A 17,601-nucleotide genomic window follows, 5' to 3' on the forward strand; every position below is an offset into this window, starting at 1 on the left:
CTCCCGAGATCAGATAGTGTCAGCTGTGAGATTTGAACTTAGAATTGAAGAATTGAGCTCCATTGCTAACTCTGTCACGATCTGTGTGATATCAGGCAATTTCATTCCCTCTCTAGACCTCAGTCTCTCAAAATAAGTTTGGACTAGATGATCCCCAAAGTTTCTTCCATTCTAAATCCTATGATTTGAGCTTCTTCACTTATTGTATGCTTAGCATGGACCAGGTACATAGCAGGTGCTTAATAATTGTTTACCGTATTGAATTGCATAGATTGACTCCTGTCAGCCTCAGTTTCCTTCCTTGTAAAAATGAAGGGTTAAGAAGCGATGATTTTTTTAGGTCTTTCTGAGGCTTAAATCTGTGATTCTACAACTTAATCACCACAAGCCCTTCTTGAGTTTTTGACAATCAATCCACACGGTCAATTTTGTTGTATTTTATTTTTTGGAGGGCCAAAGTTGCTGATGATTGTGGTGTGGAAAGGATAGTTGATAGTGAGGGTAGGGGTATGTATTTAATCAAGGACCTAAGGTCCAAGAGTTCAAGTGATGGCTTGGACATTTACCAATATTTTAGTAACTAGGCTGGAATCCAGTTTTGCCAATCACGCCCTGAGACCCTGATCATATGATCTTTCCTTTCTCTGGTTCTCATCTTCATCTTTCTTCATCTGCAAAATGGAATAATCGCACTAGATAATCTTCAAAACCCTGACTGGCTCCAAATCCTGTCAATTCTAGTGCTAGCCATTACTGTCATATCCTTTCAGAGCCTTAGTTTCCTAATTTTTTAAAAATGGGAAAAATAAACCTGCTTTCTGCCTGCTTCCAGGAGCTTTGTAAGGAAATCTCTTCAGAAAATTAGGAATTTGGAAAAGGAACACGGCCCAGTGGAAAGTGCGCTGGATTTATGGTCATGGAACTGGGTTCACGTCCAAACTCTATGACTTGCTAACTGTGTGACTTTTGGCAGACCTCTTACGCTTGGAATCTCATTTTCATATGGAAAAGAAAGAATTGAAGTGGATCCCCCAAGGGGCTTCAGCTCTAAATATGTGACACAATAATGCTTTGCGTTTAGAAATTCTGGTTAGAATCCCTCCCACCTCCCCCGTTCCCACCTCCAGGATAAAGGAGGGAAATTTTAGAGTCAAATGAATAAAACCAAACCTAATCTTAAATGGCTCCAAAAAGTAATAGGTATTTTGTGGCACGTAATTACGCCGTGTTCAGAAGAACAACATTAGGAGGAAAATGTGACTGACACTAAAGAGTATAGGATGGACAGATCCAGATGAGCAAATGTTTATTAGGGGCCAACTGTATACAAAGGACCATACCAAGTACTAAGGGGAGGGGAAATGATCTAGCCCATCCCAGACAAGGCCCTCATGCCATCTTCGTGAATTGCTTCTCCAAGGGTTAGAGGAAATAGCCAGTTCAGATGCTACCTCCCTCTTGAGGGCTTCTTGGATCTCCCCCCAGCCAGAAGTGATTGCTTTCTCCTCTGAATTATCGTCTCAATTTGTTCATTCCCTCTCTTAGCTCCTTACTACTATTTGAGCTATCCTGGCATGTGACTATTGGTCCTTAGAGTCAGGGACAGAATAATGTTTATCTTTGTATTTCTGTCAGGACCAAGCATGGAGTGGTTGCTCAGTAAATATTTGCTTGAATGATTGAATGAACCATCGTAGTTGTTTGTCCTTTGTTCTGGAAAAGGACCCTGACATCAGAGAGGCCATGACATGCAAGTAAATTGGATTTAAGTGAGGGAGGGCTGGGCAAGGTCACCTGCCTCACTTTCCCCTCCAGTGCCATCTGGGTCCAATGGCCAGATACAGATCGGGACAACTGGATACTTGGGAGACCTTTTCCTTTTTAAGCTAGTCTTGAACTAAAGATTTGCTGAAAGAGTAAACATTTATTAAGGTTCTGCAGTAGACCTGGCTTTGCACTAAAATCTGGGACAGACATAAAAAAGTGAGATGGTACCTGCCCTCAAGCAACATAGCTTTTTTTTTTTTTTTTTTTTTTTTTTGCTAAGGCAATTGGGGTTAAGTGACTTGCCCAGGGTCACACAGCCAGGAAGTGTTAAGTGTCTGAGACCAGATTTAACTCTGGTCCTCCTGTCTTAGGGCTAGTACTCTATCCACTACTCCAACTAGCTGCCCCAAGAAGCATACATTGTAATGGAGAATGCAGTTCATTGAATTGGATGCAAGAGAAGAAAATTTTAGTCTAGAGAAACAAGGAGATTGGGATTTCCAGATTTTGTTGCAGATTTCTCCTTTTTATGTGTCCCACATATTCTAGTTCATCTGGTCTGTCTTCTCTTCCTTGAACCTGGCATTCCACCTCCCACTTCTAAGCTTTCACCCCGTGTCTAATATTTAATTCTTCTTCATCTATGCTTCTTTGGCTCCCTAGTATCCTTTAAAGTTCAATTCATGGGTCACCTAAGGAAGTCTTTCTTGATCCTCTTAGTTATTAGAGTTCTCCCTCATCAAATTTTATACACATACACGTACATGTCTGTATATATGTATATACACATATAAACACATGTAATTGTGTGTACACTGAGATATTTATTAATACAAATAGACATTTGTGTGCATGTGTATATTTATTATAAATATAATATATATATATTAAATATACATATACATATATATGAAGCTATTTGTTTCTGTTTACAATAGAATGACAGCTGAGAAAAAGGAATGCCTTCTGTTCAGTGCCTTAAGCACTAGCATGATGCTTTTATGCTTTTTTTTATTAACTAGAATGGTAATTATATGAAAGAGGGCATTCCCTGTGTAGCAGTTCCCTCCACCAAGCCAGAGAAATCAAATTCTCAGTCATTTACAATGCAAGACCTGCTGACTTAGCTAGAGTCACTCATCCATTATGTGTCAGAGGCAGGATTTGAACCCAAATTTTCTTGATACAAAGGGTTTTCTCTTTAATTTACAACACTATGTTGTGCATTTTGCATGCAGTGGCTGCTTAATAAATGCTTGTGAAGGTAGATTCAAATTTAAGGGAGCAACAGCAACCTGGAAGCCCTGTCTGATGAATGGGGATTATGGGATTTGCTCACGCTGTTTTGGGGAGCATGTGTGAGTGTGTGTCCATGTGTGTGTGTGTGAATACAATCACACCTCACTCATCCAGAACTCAGCTCTCCAGCAACTAAATCTGAGAAAGAGACACCATGTAGTGGAATGAGAACTAGCCTTGCTGTCCCAGGAGGAAGGTTCTAGTCCTGGCTCTGCCATGTGTAACCATGGGAGAGCCATTTCACTCCTTTGTCTCAATTTTTTCAGCAATAAAATGAAATAATAACAGTTATACATCTAAGAATTATTATGTAGACAGTATTTTATGAGCCTTAAAGCACTACAAAATGAGAGTTTTCCACATTAACCTGTCTAGAACAAAGCAGAAACATGGTGGGAGAAAATGGAGAAAGACATAACGAAAATATAGTGGAAAAACACTGGAGACAAAAGACCTGAGTTCAAATCTTAGCTCAGACAATAATTACCAGGGTGATTTTGAACCAGTCATTTAAACTCTCTGGACCTCGGTTGCCTTGTCTGTAAAATGAGGTAGTCCATTCTAGTTCCAAAGCTGTGATCCAATGAGGCCCAGGCACCTTCAAAACCTATATATTTTACACATAGTAGAACCTTCTCAAACCCTCATTCGGATCTATTTACTCTTATTTTAGATACACTTCTAACAGTTTATTCTCAAGTCCAGAGAAGATTAGGCTCAACTAATTAGGACTACAAGATTCAGAGCAAAAGGGGCTACTTAAGACTAATTAGCACCGAGGCAGGAATCTCCTCTATAATGTTCAAGCTCCATGTGGAGACCTCTAATGATTGGAGCTCTCTCCCTCCCTTCTCTCTCATTTATGGTATTTTTGCATCGTAAAATCATGATTTGGAACTGGAAGACTCTAACCCACCTTCCTCACCAAGCTGACACCAGTAGTGAATGGAAGCCCACTCTGGGACAGCTCCATGGCTGTCCTGACTCATCAATAAGCTTTGATTATCTAAGTAAATAAGAGAATTGGCATTTTAGAAAGATTTGTGTTGATCCCATCAAAGTTGGAGCATTGCAGAGCATCCTGGATGAGACCCATAATTCCTCAGAAAAGTTCGCCTAACCATCCAACTGGGAAAGAATAAGTAGATGAAGATTTGTCAACTATTGCTCGGACAGATTATCCTAAACAGCTGGATGGGCTATCTATCAAACTCATCCTGGGTGTAAGATACCTTGAACAGACACCGCAAGTGGATAGTGAGTTGGACACATAACTGAACTGGACAAAAGGAAGTAGGATTGCTTTGAGATATTGTATTTTAATGACCCCAGATGTCTACCTACCTGAAACAAAATCCATTCTTCCAAAGGCCTTAGATGGTTGTATAATGTATTGTAGTGTCAAGGAAAAAAATTAAAAATGAGTACCCCCTCCCAAAGGATAGTGGAAGGGGAGATTTGTTGAACACAAATTAACTGTATGACTTTATAAACTAGGAATTACCGTGGCAAAATGAAGGCCATCTTCAAAGAAATGTACGAGCAAAAAATACCTGGTCAAATGGGGAGAATTTTAACTCCAAAGGCACCATGGACAGCTCCCTTAGGACCATAGATAGTTCTGGGGGCTGGGTGTGGTGATATCAGAGAAATAGAGGAAGCACCTTGGAGAGCTAGCTCTAAAATCCAAGGATCTGTGTTCAAATCTCACCTGGAATACTACCAACGTGTCCCTGAGTATACATTTCATATTTCCAAATCTAACTTTACTCCTTTATAAAATGAGGTCCCTTCCAATTCTAAAGCTATGATCCCCATTCCTACCCACCCCCAAAAAAAACTATATAGAGAGACATGAATATGACTTGCCCAGGATGGGCTGCAATCTCCATCACTGAGGGAATGTCTGCATCAGCAGAGTCACAGATCCACTGACATATTTGTGTACTTCCACCCAAAATGCTTACATATTTGGAAAAGGCAGAGAGGGGGGAAATGCTTAAGACACTTGACCCTCAGGAATTCAGAAAACTACCAATAAAAGCCCATTCCCAGAGGTTTCCAGATGGCCCAGGTATTGCTGTGGTCCTGGCCTGCCTGCAGTGAATTCCTCTATCCCTAACCTCTATTTGCATGCTGATGTCACATAATTACAGTGGGTATTGCTATGGAAACCAGAGCTACACATTTTCTCCTACCAATTTATCCTTTTTTCTGCCACTACCTATTTCTCTGGAATTAGCGCATTGCTCAAACTGCTGTTGACCTTCTAATTCCCTCTTTCCAATCTGGAAAGGATCCAGAGAAAACAGCAGAATAAGGAAAGGACCAGAAAATAGTGACATGATTCAATTCGTGCAATCCAATAAATCTTTATTGAACACATTGGATATTTAGTTCAACAGATGAGGAAACTGAGGCTCGAAGGGATTAAGTGATTTGTCCTAGATCGTGAAGATAACAAGGGCAGAGTTTCTTAGTATAGTGATTTATTTGGTTTTTTATTTTGTTTTGCAAGCCAGTTGGGGCTTCTTCCATTTACAGCTAGAAAGAGCATTAGAGTCCAGTTCTCTCATTTTATAGATTAAGAAACCAAATCATGAAGAAATAAAATGACTTGCCCAGAATCACAGCTAATAAGTATTTTGAAATAGAATTTGAACTCAGCTCTTCCTGAGTCTAAATTTAGTGCTTTAGTTACTAGGCCCTGGTAGCAGGAGAAACTTCCTATATTATTTCCCAGAGTCACACAACTAATAAGAGTCTTGAAGTAGAATTTGAACTCAGGTCTTCCTGAGTCTAAGTTCAATACTTTAGTTACTAGGTCCTAGTGACAGGAGAAACTTCCTATATTTGAGTCCCAACCTTCTTGCTTTCCTAACTGCATGACTTTGGACAAGTCACTTAATAACCTCTCTATGCCTCAGTTTCTTCATCTGTAAAAATAGGGAAATGTTTGATAGGAAGAGTAGTTGGGCTAGACACAAAACAAGGGGCAAAGAATGACAGGTTGGCATCTTCAGAATGTCAGGAGAGAGGAAGATCATCATCATCATCATCATCGTCAAAATTTTAGTCATCACAGAAAGGAAGGCAGATGGAAATTAAGTGATTTATCCAGGCTCACACAGCTTTGTGCCAAGCTTATGGGATGGTGTGAGCAAAAGTCCCCCAAGAGCAGCCGGCACAGGTGGGTTAAAGTATATAAAAACAACTCCCACTCTGAGGGATATCATGGTCACTAGGAAAGATGATAGGCTTAAGAGAAGGACCGTAGGAATTCACCAATCCAATCACCTCATTTTATAGATGAAAAACTGGGGTGCAGAAACTTGAAATTATTTGCTCCAAATCACCCAGGAGATAAATTCCCAAATCAGGGTTCAAACCATATCCTTCTGTCCTTGCTGTTTCCCATGCTGCTTGTTGCTTATCTTGGCTGACTTTGTGAGGGTTTTATGAAGACAGTAGAGAAATGGAAGTTATTCTCCTTCTTAGACCTCCTCCAACTTCCAGCTATCACCATGGCTTTCAGAACAAAATAGGAGAGACATGGAGCACCACCTTCACAGGAAAATAGAGGGGGAGGTGAGAAAGGGGGATGTCTTTTCTCCATTTGTTCCCCATGCTTGGAATGCTCCCCCTCTTCACCTCCATCCCTTGGAAGCCTCATTTTGCTTGGAGACTTGGTTCTGGTTCCAGTTCCCAGTTGCTCCCAACCCATCTTGTATTGCTTTTGTAAAGAATAGGGTTAGAGGAACAGCTGGGTGGCGCACTGGACCAGCCCTGAAGTCAGGAGGACCTGAGTTCAAATCTGACCTCAGACACTTAACACTTACTGGCTGTGTGACCCTGGGCAAGTCTCTTATCCCCAATTGACCCAGCATAATAATAATAATAATAATAATAATAATAATAATAATAATAATAATAATAATACGGATAGAGATTGGACCTGAGAATTCAGTGGGAAGGAACTCTCCAATGAAGAGATTTCCTGGCCAAGGCAGGTTTGCCCCTTCTCTGCAACTCCTGTTCATAGAACATTCCCTAGGTCACTGATATTAAGTGATTTGCCCAGTCAGAACAGCCAACTGTGTCTGAGGCAGGATGGGTCTTATGAGGCTAAAAAAAAAATCTCACCTCAGATGAAATGAGCTATGTGGTCAAGCCATGACCTCTCAGCCTCAGTTTCCTTATCTGTAAAGTGTGAGAGTTAGACTCCATCATCTCCAAGGTCCTTCTAAACTCCAAAGCTATGGTCCTATAATCAACCCAGGTCTCCCTTCTTCAAACCCGGATGTATATGCACTCCACCACGAGACGTCTCATTTTGCATCCAGTTCACACATCTTTAGGCATTTGTCTGTTGTCTTCCCCATTAGAATGTAAACTCTTAGAAGGGAGGTCTGATTCCATTTTGCCTTTAGTGCTTGGCACAGAGCCTAGTATATAATAGGTGCTTAATAAATGTTTATAGATTATTGAGTTGGTTGTTTGAATGATAGACAGCCTTCCTAGATTCTGCAGCTGAAAGACTCTCCTCACTTTCCTACCCTACCTGCTCCTCCCTCTGTCTCCTCAAAGAAAAGGGAAAGGAAATAAAAGGAAAAATTTCTTTGTATGCCCATGGATGGGTTTTTTTCTCCCCCAAAAAAGGGACTCAGCAAAGGATTTAATGAACTCGAAGGTTCATTGAGGTAGAAGAGATAGAAATAATAAAGCGACATCAAAAGAAGAGATAGCTTCTGGTTCCACAGGGGAGCTGGGAGGATGCTGAAAACTGGGGGGGGGGGCAAGATTCCACATGCAGGGATTGAGTTTCTGCCTTGGTCGAGGGGAACCCTGCATGCATTGTCTGGTTTTTCTTTTCCCCTGGAATCATCAGACACGGGCTGTGTGATCCAAGCTGTGCAGGGGGGGTTGTAGCCCAACATTGGACATGAAAGGCAGCTGCTGAGAGGGAGGGACTGAGGGTTTGGGATGTGAGATTGAGGGGGCAGGGAAAGAGGGACCTCAGTGTGTGTGTGTGTGTGTGTGTGTGTGTGTGTGTGTGTGTGTGTGTGTGCAAAGTAAAGCAAGCTGGGAAGCCTGAGGCATGTTGGGACAAGAGCCAAGCCCTTTATTACCCAGAGGGTGAGGACTTGAGGGCAGTTATGAGTCTTGCTGACCTGAACCAGGCAGATTCAATACGGTTTCCAATCAATAGACATTTATTGTGCGTACACGATATCTTGGGGAGAGGTGATAACTCTGCTCTGTGGTAATCTCGGTCTGTCCTGACTGCGATATCTCCGCTGTATTCTTTGCTATTAAAGGCAGCCAGGTGTGGTGGGCCGAGGGACTGGGAGCAGTCGGTCTGGGCCATGATATGGGATGGAGGAGAATTTAATGTGAATGAGGTAGAAATTGAGCTGAGCCTCAGGAAGGCAGGACAGATAGAGAAGGGATGCAGGAGCAAGGATGATCACAGAATCCTTGGGGGCAGTGAGCAGGAAACCAACCCAAATGGAATAAAAGGTCAAGGTTTTCCTGCAAGATGAGGCTTGACTCGAGACCCAGAAAAATCAGGACCAGGGACAAGAAAAGATCCATGGAATTTGAGACTTCTGGCAGGTTTTAGAGGGAATGAATGGTTATTATTAATAGAATAGAATTAATTATAATGTCATTAATATTGTACTATAATTAATAGTATAATCAATTAATTATATAATATCATAAATAATAACAACAATAATGATTAGCATTTATATAGCTTTAAGGTTTGCAAAGAGTTTTCCATATGTTAACTCATTTGATCCTTGCAGTAGTCCTAGGAGGTAGGTACTGCTATTATCCCCATTTTATAGAAGAGGAAACTGAGGTTAAACCAAGTCAAGTGACTTGCCCAGAGACAAACAGCTAGTAAGAGCCTAAGGAGGTTTGGATTTGAACTCGGGTCTTCTGAACTCTGCTCTCTCCAGAACAGCAGATAAAGAAGTAGAACAGAAGCTTGTTGAGGACAGGAACTGTCCCAGGCCAGTCTTTGCATCCCAACACCTTGCACCTAGGATATTAATATGTTGCTATAGAATAATATAATATTGCCTGGTATAGTCCAGTAGCATGGAACTGAGCTTGAAGGTGTTCTGAATTCCTAGAACCCAGACTCAGACATACCCAGGAAGTGGTCACACAGCCTCTCCTCATCCTTAGCAAGTTTGGACCTCTGAACCCAAGTCTGCCTCTCTATAACTCGCCTCCACCCAACAATCCTAGTCCCTCTCTCTAGATTGGGTTAAATGGCCTTCTTCTTTTGGACCTGAGATCAAATCCCAGCTTTGGGGTTCTTGGACCTCAGGGCCTTCATCATTTCCTTAAAAGGTTGGGCTTGATCTAAATGAATGGTGTCCCTTCAGCTCTGCTACATCTTCAATCCTCTGACCTTGGCCAAGGCTCTTCCCCTTTCCCAAGCACCGCAGGACCCATGGGCTTCCCCCTTCCTGGTCTTCTCCCTGCCTTCCCAGTCTTTCCCTCCCCTCCCTGCTGCCATCGGGGACTTGGCCCCCGTAGGAGTTGAGTCAGTATACGGCATTGTGAGACTTTGATGGGTGCCATTTACTTTCCTCCTTGCCCTCCTGGCCCATCATGGGGCCTTAAGACAAGGGCTAGCTGGAGGCTGAAAGAAAATGAGACCTCCAATCGCAGCCTCCCTCCCTCCCATTCCTGGAGGCTAGGGGATGCCCCCCATCTGAACTAGCACCAACCACAATGGATCACATCAGGAAAGTCACCTTTTGTTCCTGCTTTGAGAAAATTAGAAAGGAAAGGGGAAAAAGGCATGAAAGGGAAGATAAAAGGCAGAACGAGACTGGCTGGCACTTTGTTTTATAATGGGAATGTCTGCTAGGGTTGGGTGGCTCTGGCCTTAGAACATTGGCTTTTGAAGGCATGCATTAGCTATTTAGCATGGTGGGCTATGCTTCAGAGAACCAGGATTTAGCAGCCTGAGTACTCCAGGGAGTAGAGGGGAGCAGGACCTCAACAGCCTATCCCCCAATACAGAGCACTGATTCCCAGCATGAGACCTTTGGTCATGACCTAGATGGTTCATCCATTGGAGGAAACTCCCATCATACATGGTACAGTGGGAAAGTCATGGGATTTGAAGTTGGAAGGGCTGGATGTAAATCCTACTTCTTCCCTTTGCTCTCTTTGCAAGTCCTAAAATCCCTTAATTTTTTTGAGCCTTAGTTTCCTCATCTGTAAAATAGAAGCAGTAGACTAGAAGGTTCCCTACAGCTCTAAATCTCTGATTCTATTATCCTCTATTGATTAAGATTGGTGATTGGTCCAAGATGAACTTAAATAAGTCAACCAGACTAATGGGCCAAAGTCTAATTTAGGATTTTCCAGGGCTTTGAGAGGTCAAGTCATATGAGGAGGGTCACACAGCCAGTGGTGACAGAGACAAGATTTGCGCCCAGACCACTGTATCCTGAGACTTTCTCTCTAACCATTAAACTACACTGTCTTCTTGTTATGGCTATGACACATAAACATTGTTCTTACCCACTCTCTCCAAAAATTCCATAGGATTGATTTTTACTAACTATGTGACCTCAGGCAAGTCCTTGCATATAAATTGAGGGGCATGGACCCAAATGGACCTCAGAGGCCTTGGAGTCCAACATTCTCATTTTACAGATGAGGATACTCAGGGAGGCAATGGGTTTCAGGATCATAGACTCATGGAACTCTAGCTAAACATCAGAGCTCATTTTGTCTGACACCTCTATTTTAGAGGTGACCCATCCAAGGTTACACAGGGGTGTGTAGGAGTGTTGGATTGGAATCCAGATCTTTCCATTTTAAATCCAAAGAGCTCTCCATGGTATCACAGCTAGACAGATAGCTAAATAGATAGATAACTACCTGGCTAGATAGATAGATAGATAGATAGATAGATAGATAGATAGATAGACAGACAGACAGACAGACAGACAGACAGACAGATAGATAGATAGATAGATAGATAGATAGATAGATAGATAGATAGATAGATAGATGATGGATGGAGATAGATATAGATAGATGAATTAGATAAACAGATGAAAGGTTGAATGGATGGATAGATGGAGAAATGAATTAGATAAAGAGAAAAAAATAGGTAAGTAGATAGATGGATAGATAAATGCATGGATAGAAGGATTAGATAGACAGATGGATGGAGAGATGGGATGGATGGATTAGATAGACAGATGGATACATGGGATGAAGAAATAGATGGATGGATTAGATTGATGGGATATATGGGATGGATGGATTAGATAAACAAATGAACAAATGGATAGATGGATGGATAGATAGATAGGTAGACAGATAGACATAGATAGATAGATAGATAAATAGATAGATGAATAAATGGATGGATGGATAGATAGAAGGACAGGTAGATAGATAGATGGACAGATGAATACATACATATGTGTAAATATATGTGTGGGTATATATATATACACATACATACATGTGTGTGTGTGTCATAGAGATAATGTCAGATGTTTTATCACCCACAAATTATCCCAGCAAGCTGATGGATCTAGCTTAGAGAGCTCACCCGACTAGGAGAAAGCAGGGAGATGGGCCCGGGGAAGGAATCAGAGCAAGGTGAAGAGAAACTGATGGGAATCAGTGGAGAAAGAGGAAACCTATTTGGCAGGAACGGAGGGAAGGAGCCCTAAGGCCAGAGGCAAGCTGCCTGTGTTTCCAAAGAAAGATAGAAGGGAAGCAACCGGGAACCAGTGGAGAGGCAGGAGGAGGGAGGGGAAGGAGTGGGCTCTGTCAGAGCAATACAAGGAGAAAGATATTTTCAGAATCAGCGGTCTTCCCGTTAGACCGCATCTGTATTCTGCTCCTGTGTCTGAGGCCCACGGGGACCCGGGGAAATGGAGCTCCAGGCCATGGAGGAACTGGAGGCTGAGAAGTGATCCGCCTGGCACTCGTCACCCACTGGGATGTACCCGGACTTAGAAATGCCGTGCTCACGGCCCGTCTCCCCCTCCTATCCCTTTCAGGCCCTTCCTCGTGCTGCCCCCTCTGATGGAATGGATCCGAGTAGCCGTAGCTCACGCTAGTCACCGACGCAGCTTCTCCATGGACAGTGACGACGTCCGTCAGGCCGCCAGGCTCCTGTTGCCAGGCGTGGACTGTGAACCCCGACAGCTCAAGTAAGTCCTTGGCAGTGGGAGGGAATGGGGAGGAAGGGAAGGGAGAGGGCAAGGGGGAGAGAAGGACTAGTGATGGCATCCACAAGCCGGCAGCCTCTGCCCGCTGCCTTCCTCAGGAAATCCAGGCACTGAAAAGGAAAGCCCATTGAGACAGCCGGCCGGTTCCGCTTCCTGATTGAGCCTGAGCCCGGCCCCCCCATTAACGGTGTTCAGGAGACAGTAATCTTTCTCAAAAGCCAATTCTTGGGTCCAGTGTTGGGGGGGCAGATTATTAATGATGAAGAGCACTTGAAACTGGGAATCATTCTCTCGGCATTCACTACCCTCCATTCTGCCAGCCTTGGGAGACAGTTTATAGGCATTCAAATATTTTTCATCACTCCAACTGCCCATGAGGATACCTTCAACAATAGAAACACACTTGATCCAAAAAAAAGGCTCTTTGGTCCCCCAAGATAAAATACTAAAGGAGAAGAATAATTATTATGAATGTTTATTGGGGGCTGATGTCAGTTTCTTTCTCCTCTATCTTTCTCTCTGTGTCTCTGTCTGTCTCTGTACTTCCTTCTTAAAATTGTCTAACAACGCCCTTAGAGAAGAGATGCTCAGTCTGTAGCTGAATGTGCTAGAACCCTGCTTCCCAGAATGCAAATGATGGGGGGGGGCACATCCCCCAGGGCATCTCTGATCAGCCTGAAGTTCGTTCCTAAGGGCACCAGCCAAGGCTCTTAGGCTTTGACAATAGCAATCTGTCAACGGGGGAAATTATTCATAGGCTCAACTTGCTGGCCACTGTCCTTTGGGTCTGCTGCAGACTCCCTGGCATTCGAATGAGGGCTCATTTCTCCTCAGGTGACAGATGCTGGGTCTCTGAGCACAATGCTCCGAAAGCCAAGCTTGGCAGGAGCCATTTCTCACCTTAACTCAAAGGAGGGGGAAGGAGGCAGGGGAAAGAAGCCAAATTTAGAGCCTTGGGATCTGGATTCAAATCCTAATCCAGGGGGACTCTAAAATGGCTCTTTAATCTCTCTGGGATGCAATTTCCTCAGTTGTAAAGGAAGCCGGTGAGGTTCAGCTCCAGATGTAGGAGTCTGCGGTCCAAGTGAAGGATTAATAATAACAGCAAAATATTAGTTTGACAATTTAAGGACATTTTTCCCATAACAATTTCAAGATAGGCAGAATAAATATTTAATAGGTAAGAAAATAATGTGCAGAACTGTTATGAAATTTTAGCATGTGCCAACCCTATGAGATCCATATTGTTATTATTCCCATTTTCCAGATGAAAAACTGAGCCTCAGAGAGTAAGTAGCTTGCTACTCAGTATCTCTGTATCTCTGACTCATTCTAATTAGCTCTGAATGTTTCAAAAAAAATAGTTTTCCTCATTTAGAGAGAACTAGACTTCTGCCTTCCAGGGCTGATTTGGCTGACTTTCAGATCAGGGTTATATGGCTAACAAATATCAGAAGTAAATTTGATTTGATTTTGCTGAGGCAATTGGGGTTAAATGACACAACTAGGAAGTGTTAAGTGCCTGAGACCAGATTTGAACTTGGATCCTCCTGGACTTCAGGGCTGGTGCTCTATCCACTGCACTACCTAGCTGCCCCTCAGAGGTTGATTTTTGAGCTGAATTATGTTCGTCACTAAAATTCCTAAAGCACTTTGAAGTCTGCAATGTTTTTTTCCATTTCTCATTTAGCCCAGGGAGGTAGAAGCTGTGCTATTATTATCCCCATTTTGTAGATGAGAAAAGAGAGATCCAGAGATGTAAGTTGAGATCACACAGACAGTAAATGTCAGAGTCTGGATTTGAACCCAGACTTCTGGCTCGAAATCCATTGTTTCTTCTATCATACTAAGCAGGAGTCACCAAGGCTGTGCACCAGATGGTTATCACCCTGTCCCCCTTAAGTTCTGAGCCCAGAGCGAAGGTGTCCTCCTTGGAGAAAGGGTCCTCAGATTGCCCCTTGAAATGTCAACCAGTCAGAGCATGTGGCTATCCCCTACACCCACCCCACCTGAAGATTTGTGGGAAGGGCAACTTCTCACTGCAGAACATGGGAGGGGGAAGACAGCCTGTGCCCAGAGAAGTCTCGTTCTCCTTTCTGGGCCACATTTTTCTGCAGAATTGGGGGTGGGAAGGTGTCTAGATTATTATCCCAAGAACCTTATTATTCCTATTCATTCCCGAGCTGCCAACTTTTTCTTTCCCCTATCATATGTTCCATCTTCCTGGCCCCCAGGCCTGGAACACTCTCATCCATTCCCTCCACTTCCTAAACCCCCGGCTTTCTTCAGAGCTAGAATTAATGTCTTCCACAACTCGAGTCTTTCCTGATCTCCTGCCCCTGATACTAATGACCCCCCAAAAAATACTTTCCCTTAAGAGAATTAGGGATTCTGTGAACATCAGGAACTCTAGGGGAAGGGCATTCAGGCTACTAGGTCAGGCTGACATCCTCTCCCAACCATGGAGAGGTGATAAGAGCCAAGATGTCAAACTCGGATGTACTCGGACCACTAATATGTTCACAAGGTTCCTTTAGGGACACACTGATTAAGTTTCAAAATGTAATGTTTTTATATATATATATATATATATACATATATATATATATATATATATGCATATATATATACATACACACACATATATAAAGAATATATATATATATCTTTTTATATTTTTTATGTATAAATCTTTTTATTTATCTTGTTAAATACTTCCTAATTACATTTTAGGCTGGTTTGGCTGCAGGAGTATGGGAGGTAGTTGTAAGCTACATGCCTCTTGTCTGAGCATGAAATGAAACTTACCCATAGTCATATAGCCCAAAAGGCAGAATTTGAACTCAGGCCTTCCTCTCTCCACTCTGCACTGAGCCATGGTGACTACTTTGTGTCTATTTTGTATTTAATCGTCAGAACAGTTATACATACTGTATTTCTCTGATAGAATGTAAACTCCTTGAAGGCAAGATTATTTTTGTCTCAAAGAGCAGCTAGGTGGTACCATAGTGCAGAGAGAACACCAGGATTGAAGACCTGAGTTCAAATGTGCCCTCAGATACTTCCTAGCTATATGACTCTGGGTAGGTCATTTCATCCTATTTGCCTCAGTTTCCTCATCTGTCAAATACACTGGAGAAGGAAATGGCAAACCACTCCAATATCCTTGCCAAGACAACCCCAAATGGAGTCATGAAGATTTGGGCATGATTGAGAATGACTCAACAAAATTGACAGTTAGCAAATCAATAAATATTTTTAACACCTACATATGCTCGTCATTATGCTAAGCTTTGGGGATACAAAAAAGGCAAAAGATTGTCTCTGCAATTAATTGAGGAGCCCACAATCTAATTAATAGGGCAGCAGCATTGACAGCTAGGGGGCTCCATAGTGGATAGGGCATGAAATATGAGTTCTCATCTGGGTTCAAACTCTTACTAGCTGTGTAGTCTAGGCCAAGTCATTAAACTGTATCTGCCTAAGTTTCCCTATCTTAAAAAGGATATAATAATAGCACCTATCTTCCAGGGTTGTGGGGATCAAAATAAGATAATACAGGCAGTTAGGTGGCACAGTGGATAGAGCACCAGCCCTGAAGTCAGGAGGACCTGAGTTCAAAATCTGGCCTCAGACACTTAACACTTCCTAGCTGTGTGACCCTGGGCAAGTCTCTTAACTTTTGCCTCAGCAAAAAAAATTAAAAAAAAAAGATAATATTTGTGAAAACTGATAGTGCTCTAAAAATGTTAACCATTATTATCTTTGGTACCTAGTACAGCACCTGGAGCTAGGAGATGCTTAATAAGTGCAGGTACTTAATAAATCTTTGTTGAATAAATGAATGAACAAATTATCCTTGGTGTGAGACATACACACACACACTGGAGTGATTTGCTATTTCCTTCTCCAGCTCATTTTACAGGTGGGGAAACTGAGGCATACAGGGTTAAGTGACTTGCCCAGGGTCACAGATAGTAAGTATCTAATGTTAAATTTGAACTCAGGATGAGGAATCTTCTTGACTCTAAGCTTGGCATTCTATGACCCTAGCTGACCCTTAGATCCAGATGATATGGATTTAAATCCCACCTCTGCTACATACAACCTGTGTAATATTGGGCAAGTTCATCTGCAGAATGAGGAGCCTTATAGCTCTAATTTTATGATTTTTTTTTGTTTTGTTTGTTTGTTTATTTTGCTGAGGAGGCTATTGGGGTTAAGGGACTTGCCCAGAGTCACACAGCTAGGAAGTGTTAAGTGTCTGAGACCAGATTTGAACTCGGGTCCTCCTGACTTCAGGGCTGGTGCTCTATCCACTGTGCCACCTAGCTGCCCCAAGTTTTTTTTTTTTTAATTTTCAAAACATATTCAAGGATAATTTCTCAGCATTGAAAAACCTTGTGTTCCAATTTTGCACCTCTTCCCCTCCCCTCCTCTAGAGGGCATGTAATCCAATATATATTAAACATGGTAAAAAATATAGATGAGACTCTCCTTCACGACCAGCTTTCTTGATAGAGCAAGTTCCCCTAAGGAAAGCTTTCACCTTTGTTTATGATGATCATCTCTGACTCAGCCAGGTACATTTCCCAGGCTCCTATTGGAATCTTCTGAAGAGTCTAGAAACCAAAGTATGAATCCAATGTGTGCCGTGAAGGCGAGTCCATTCTCTTACTGGTCTTTCCATGGGCCCAGCCCAAACCTGAACCTTAAATGCAATTGAGCTCTTCAAACCCCCGTCTCTTTCGGAGGAATGGAAAGTTTCTTTCATTACTTTTACATTTCCAAGTCTGGTTTTTGCTCCCTTCAGTTTTGTTAAATCTCAGCTGGACAGACAGAACAGTTTTTATGAGCCTCAGTTTTCTCATCTGTAAAATGAAGACATTGAACTTCAATCTAGGACTCGACACCTTAGAATTCTAGTCAGTAAAATGAGAGGGTTGTAATTAGAGTGTCTCTAAGAACCCTTAATAGCTCTCAAGACTCTGATCATCCTTCTTTCTGGATAGATTTTTGATCTCCAGGAAGAGAGTGACTGAAAGTGGCCCACAGCTCCCGCTGTGGCCCCATAAGTGGAGTGTAGGCCGGCCCCGTCCATGGGCTGACCTCTTTCCTCTTTCAATAAATGGCTCTCACCAAGTGTCTTCGCACTGTGGCGCTCCAAAAGGGGACTTTGAAACCGGTGTTTGACCCTGGAGAGTGGATGACTTATGTAATTACCCGCCAGCTGCCAACCCTCTCCCTGGGGGAGGGAGGCCACAAAGTGGAACACGGGCAGGAACAAGTCAAGTGTTCTGAGGCA

General features: G+C 42.6%; 1 protein-coding gene across 1 annotated transcript in view; it reads left to right on the forward strand.

Annotated features, from left to right (window-relative positions):
* The window catches only part of ABTB3 (ankyrin repeat and BTB domain containing 3), a 333,872-nt gene that overhangs the window by 254,306 nt on the left and 61,965 nt on the right, over window positions 1-17,601 (forward strand). The window contains exon 5 of the mRNA XM_074271499.1: window positions 12,126-12,278. Within this exon, the coding sequence (XP_074127600.1) occupies window positions 12,126-12,278 (153 nt within the window). The remainder of the gene's footprint in view (window positions 1-12,125; window positions 12,279-17,601) is intronic.

Source organism: Sminthopsis crassicaudata, chromosome 5 (assembly GCF_048593235.1).
Source record: "Sminthopsis crassicaudata isolate SCR6 chromosome 5, ASM4859323v1, whole genome shotgun sequence".
NCBI classification, from domain to species: Eukaryota; Metazoa; Chordata; class Mammalia; order Dasyuromorphia; family Dasyuridae; genus Sminthopsis; species Sminthopsis crassicaudata.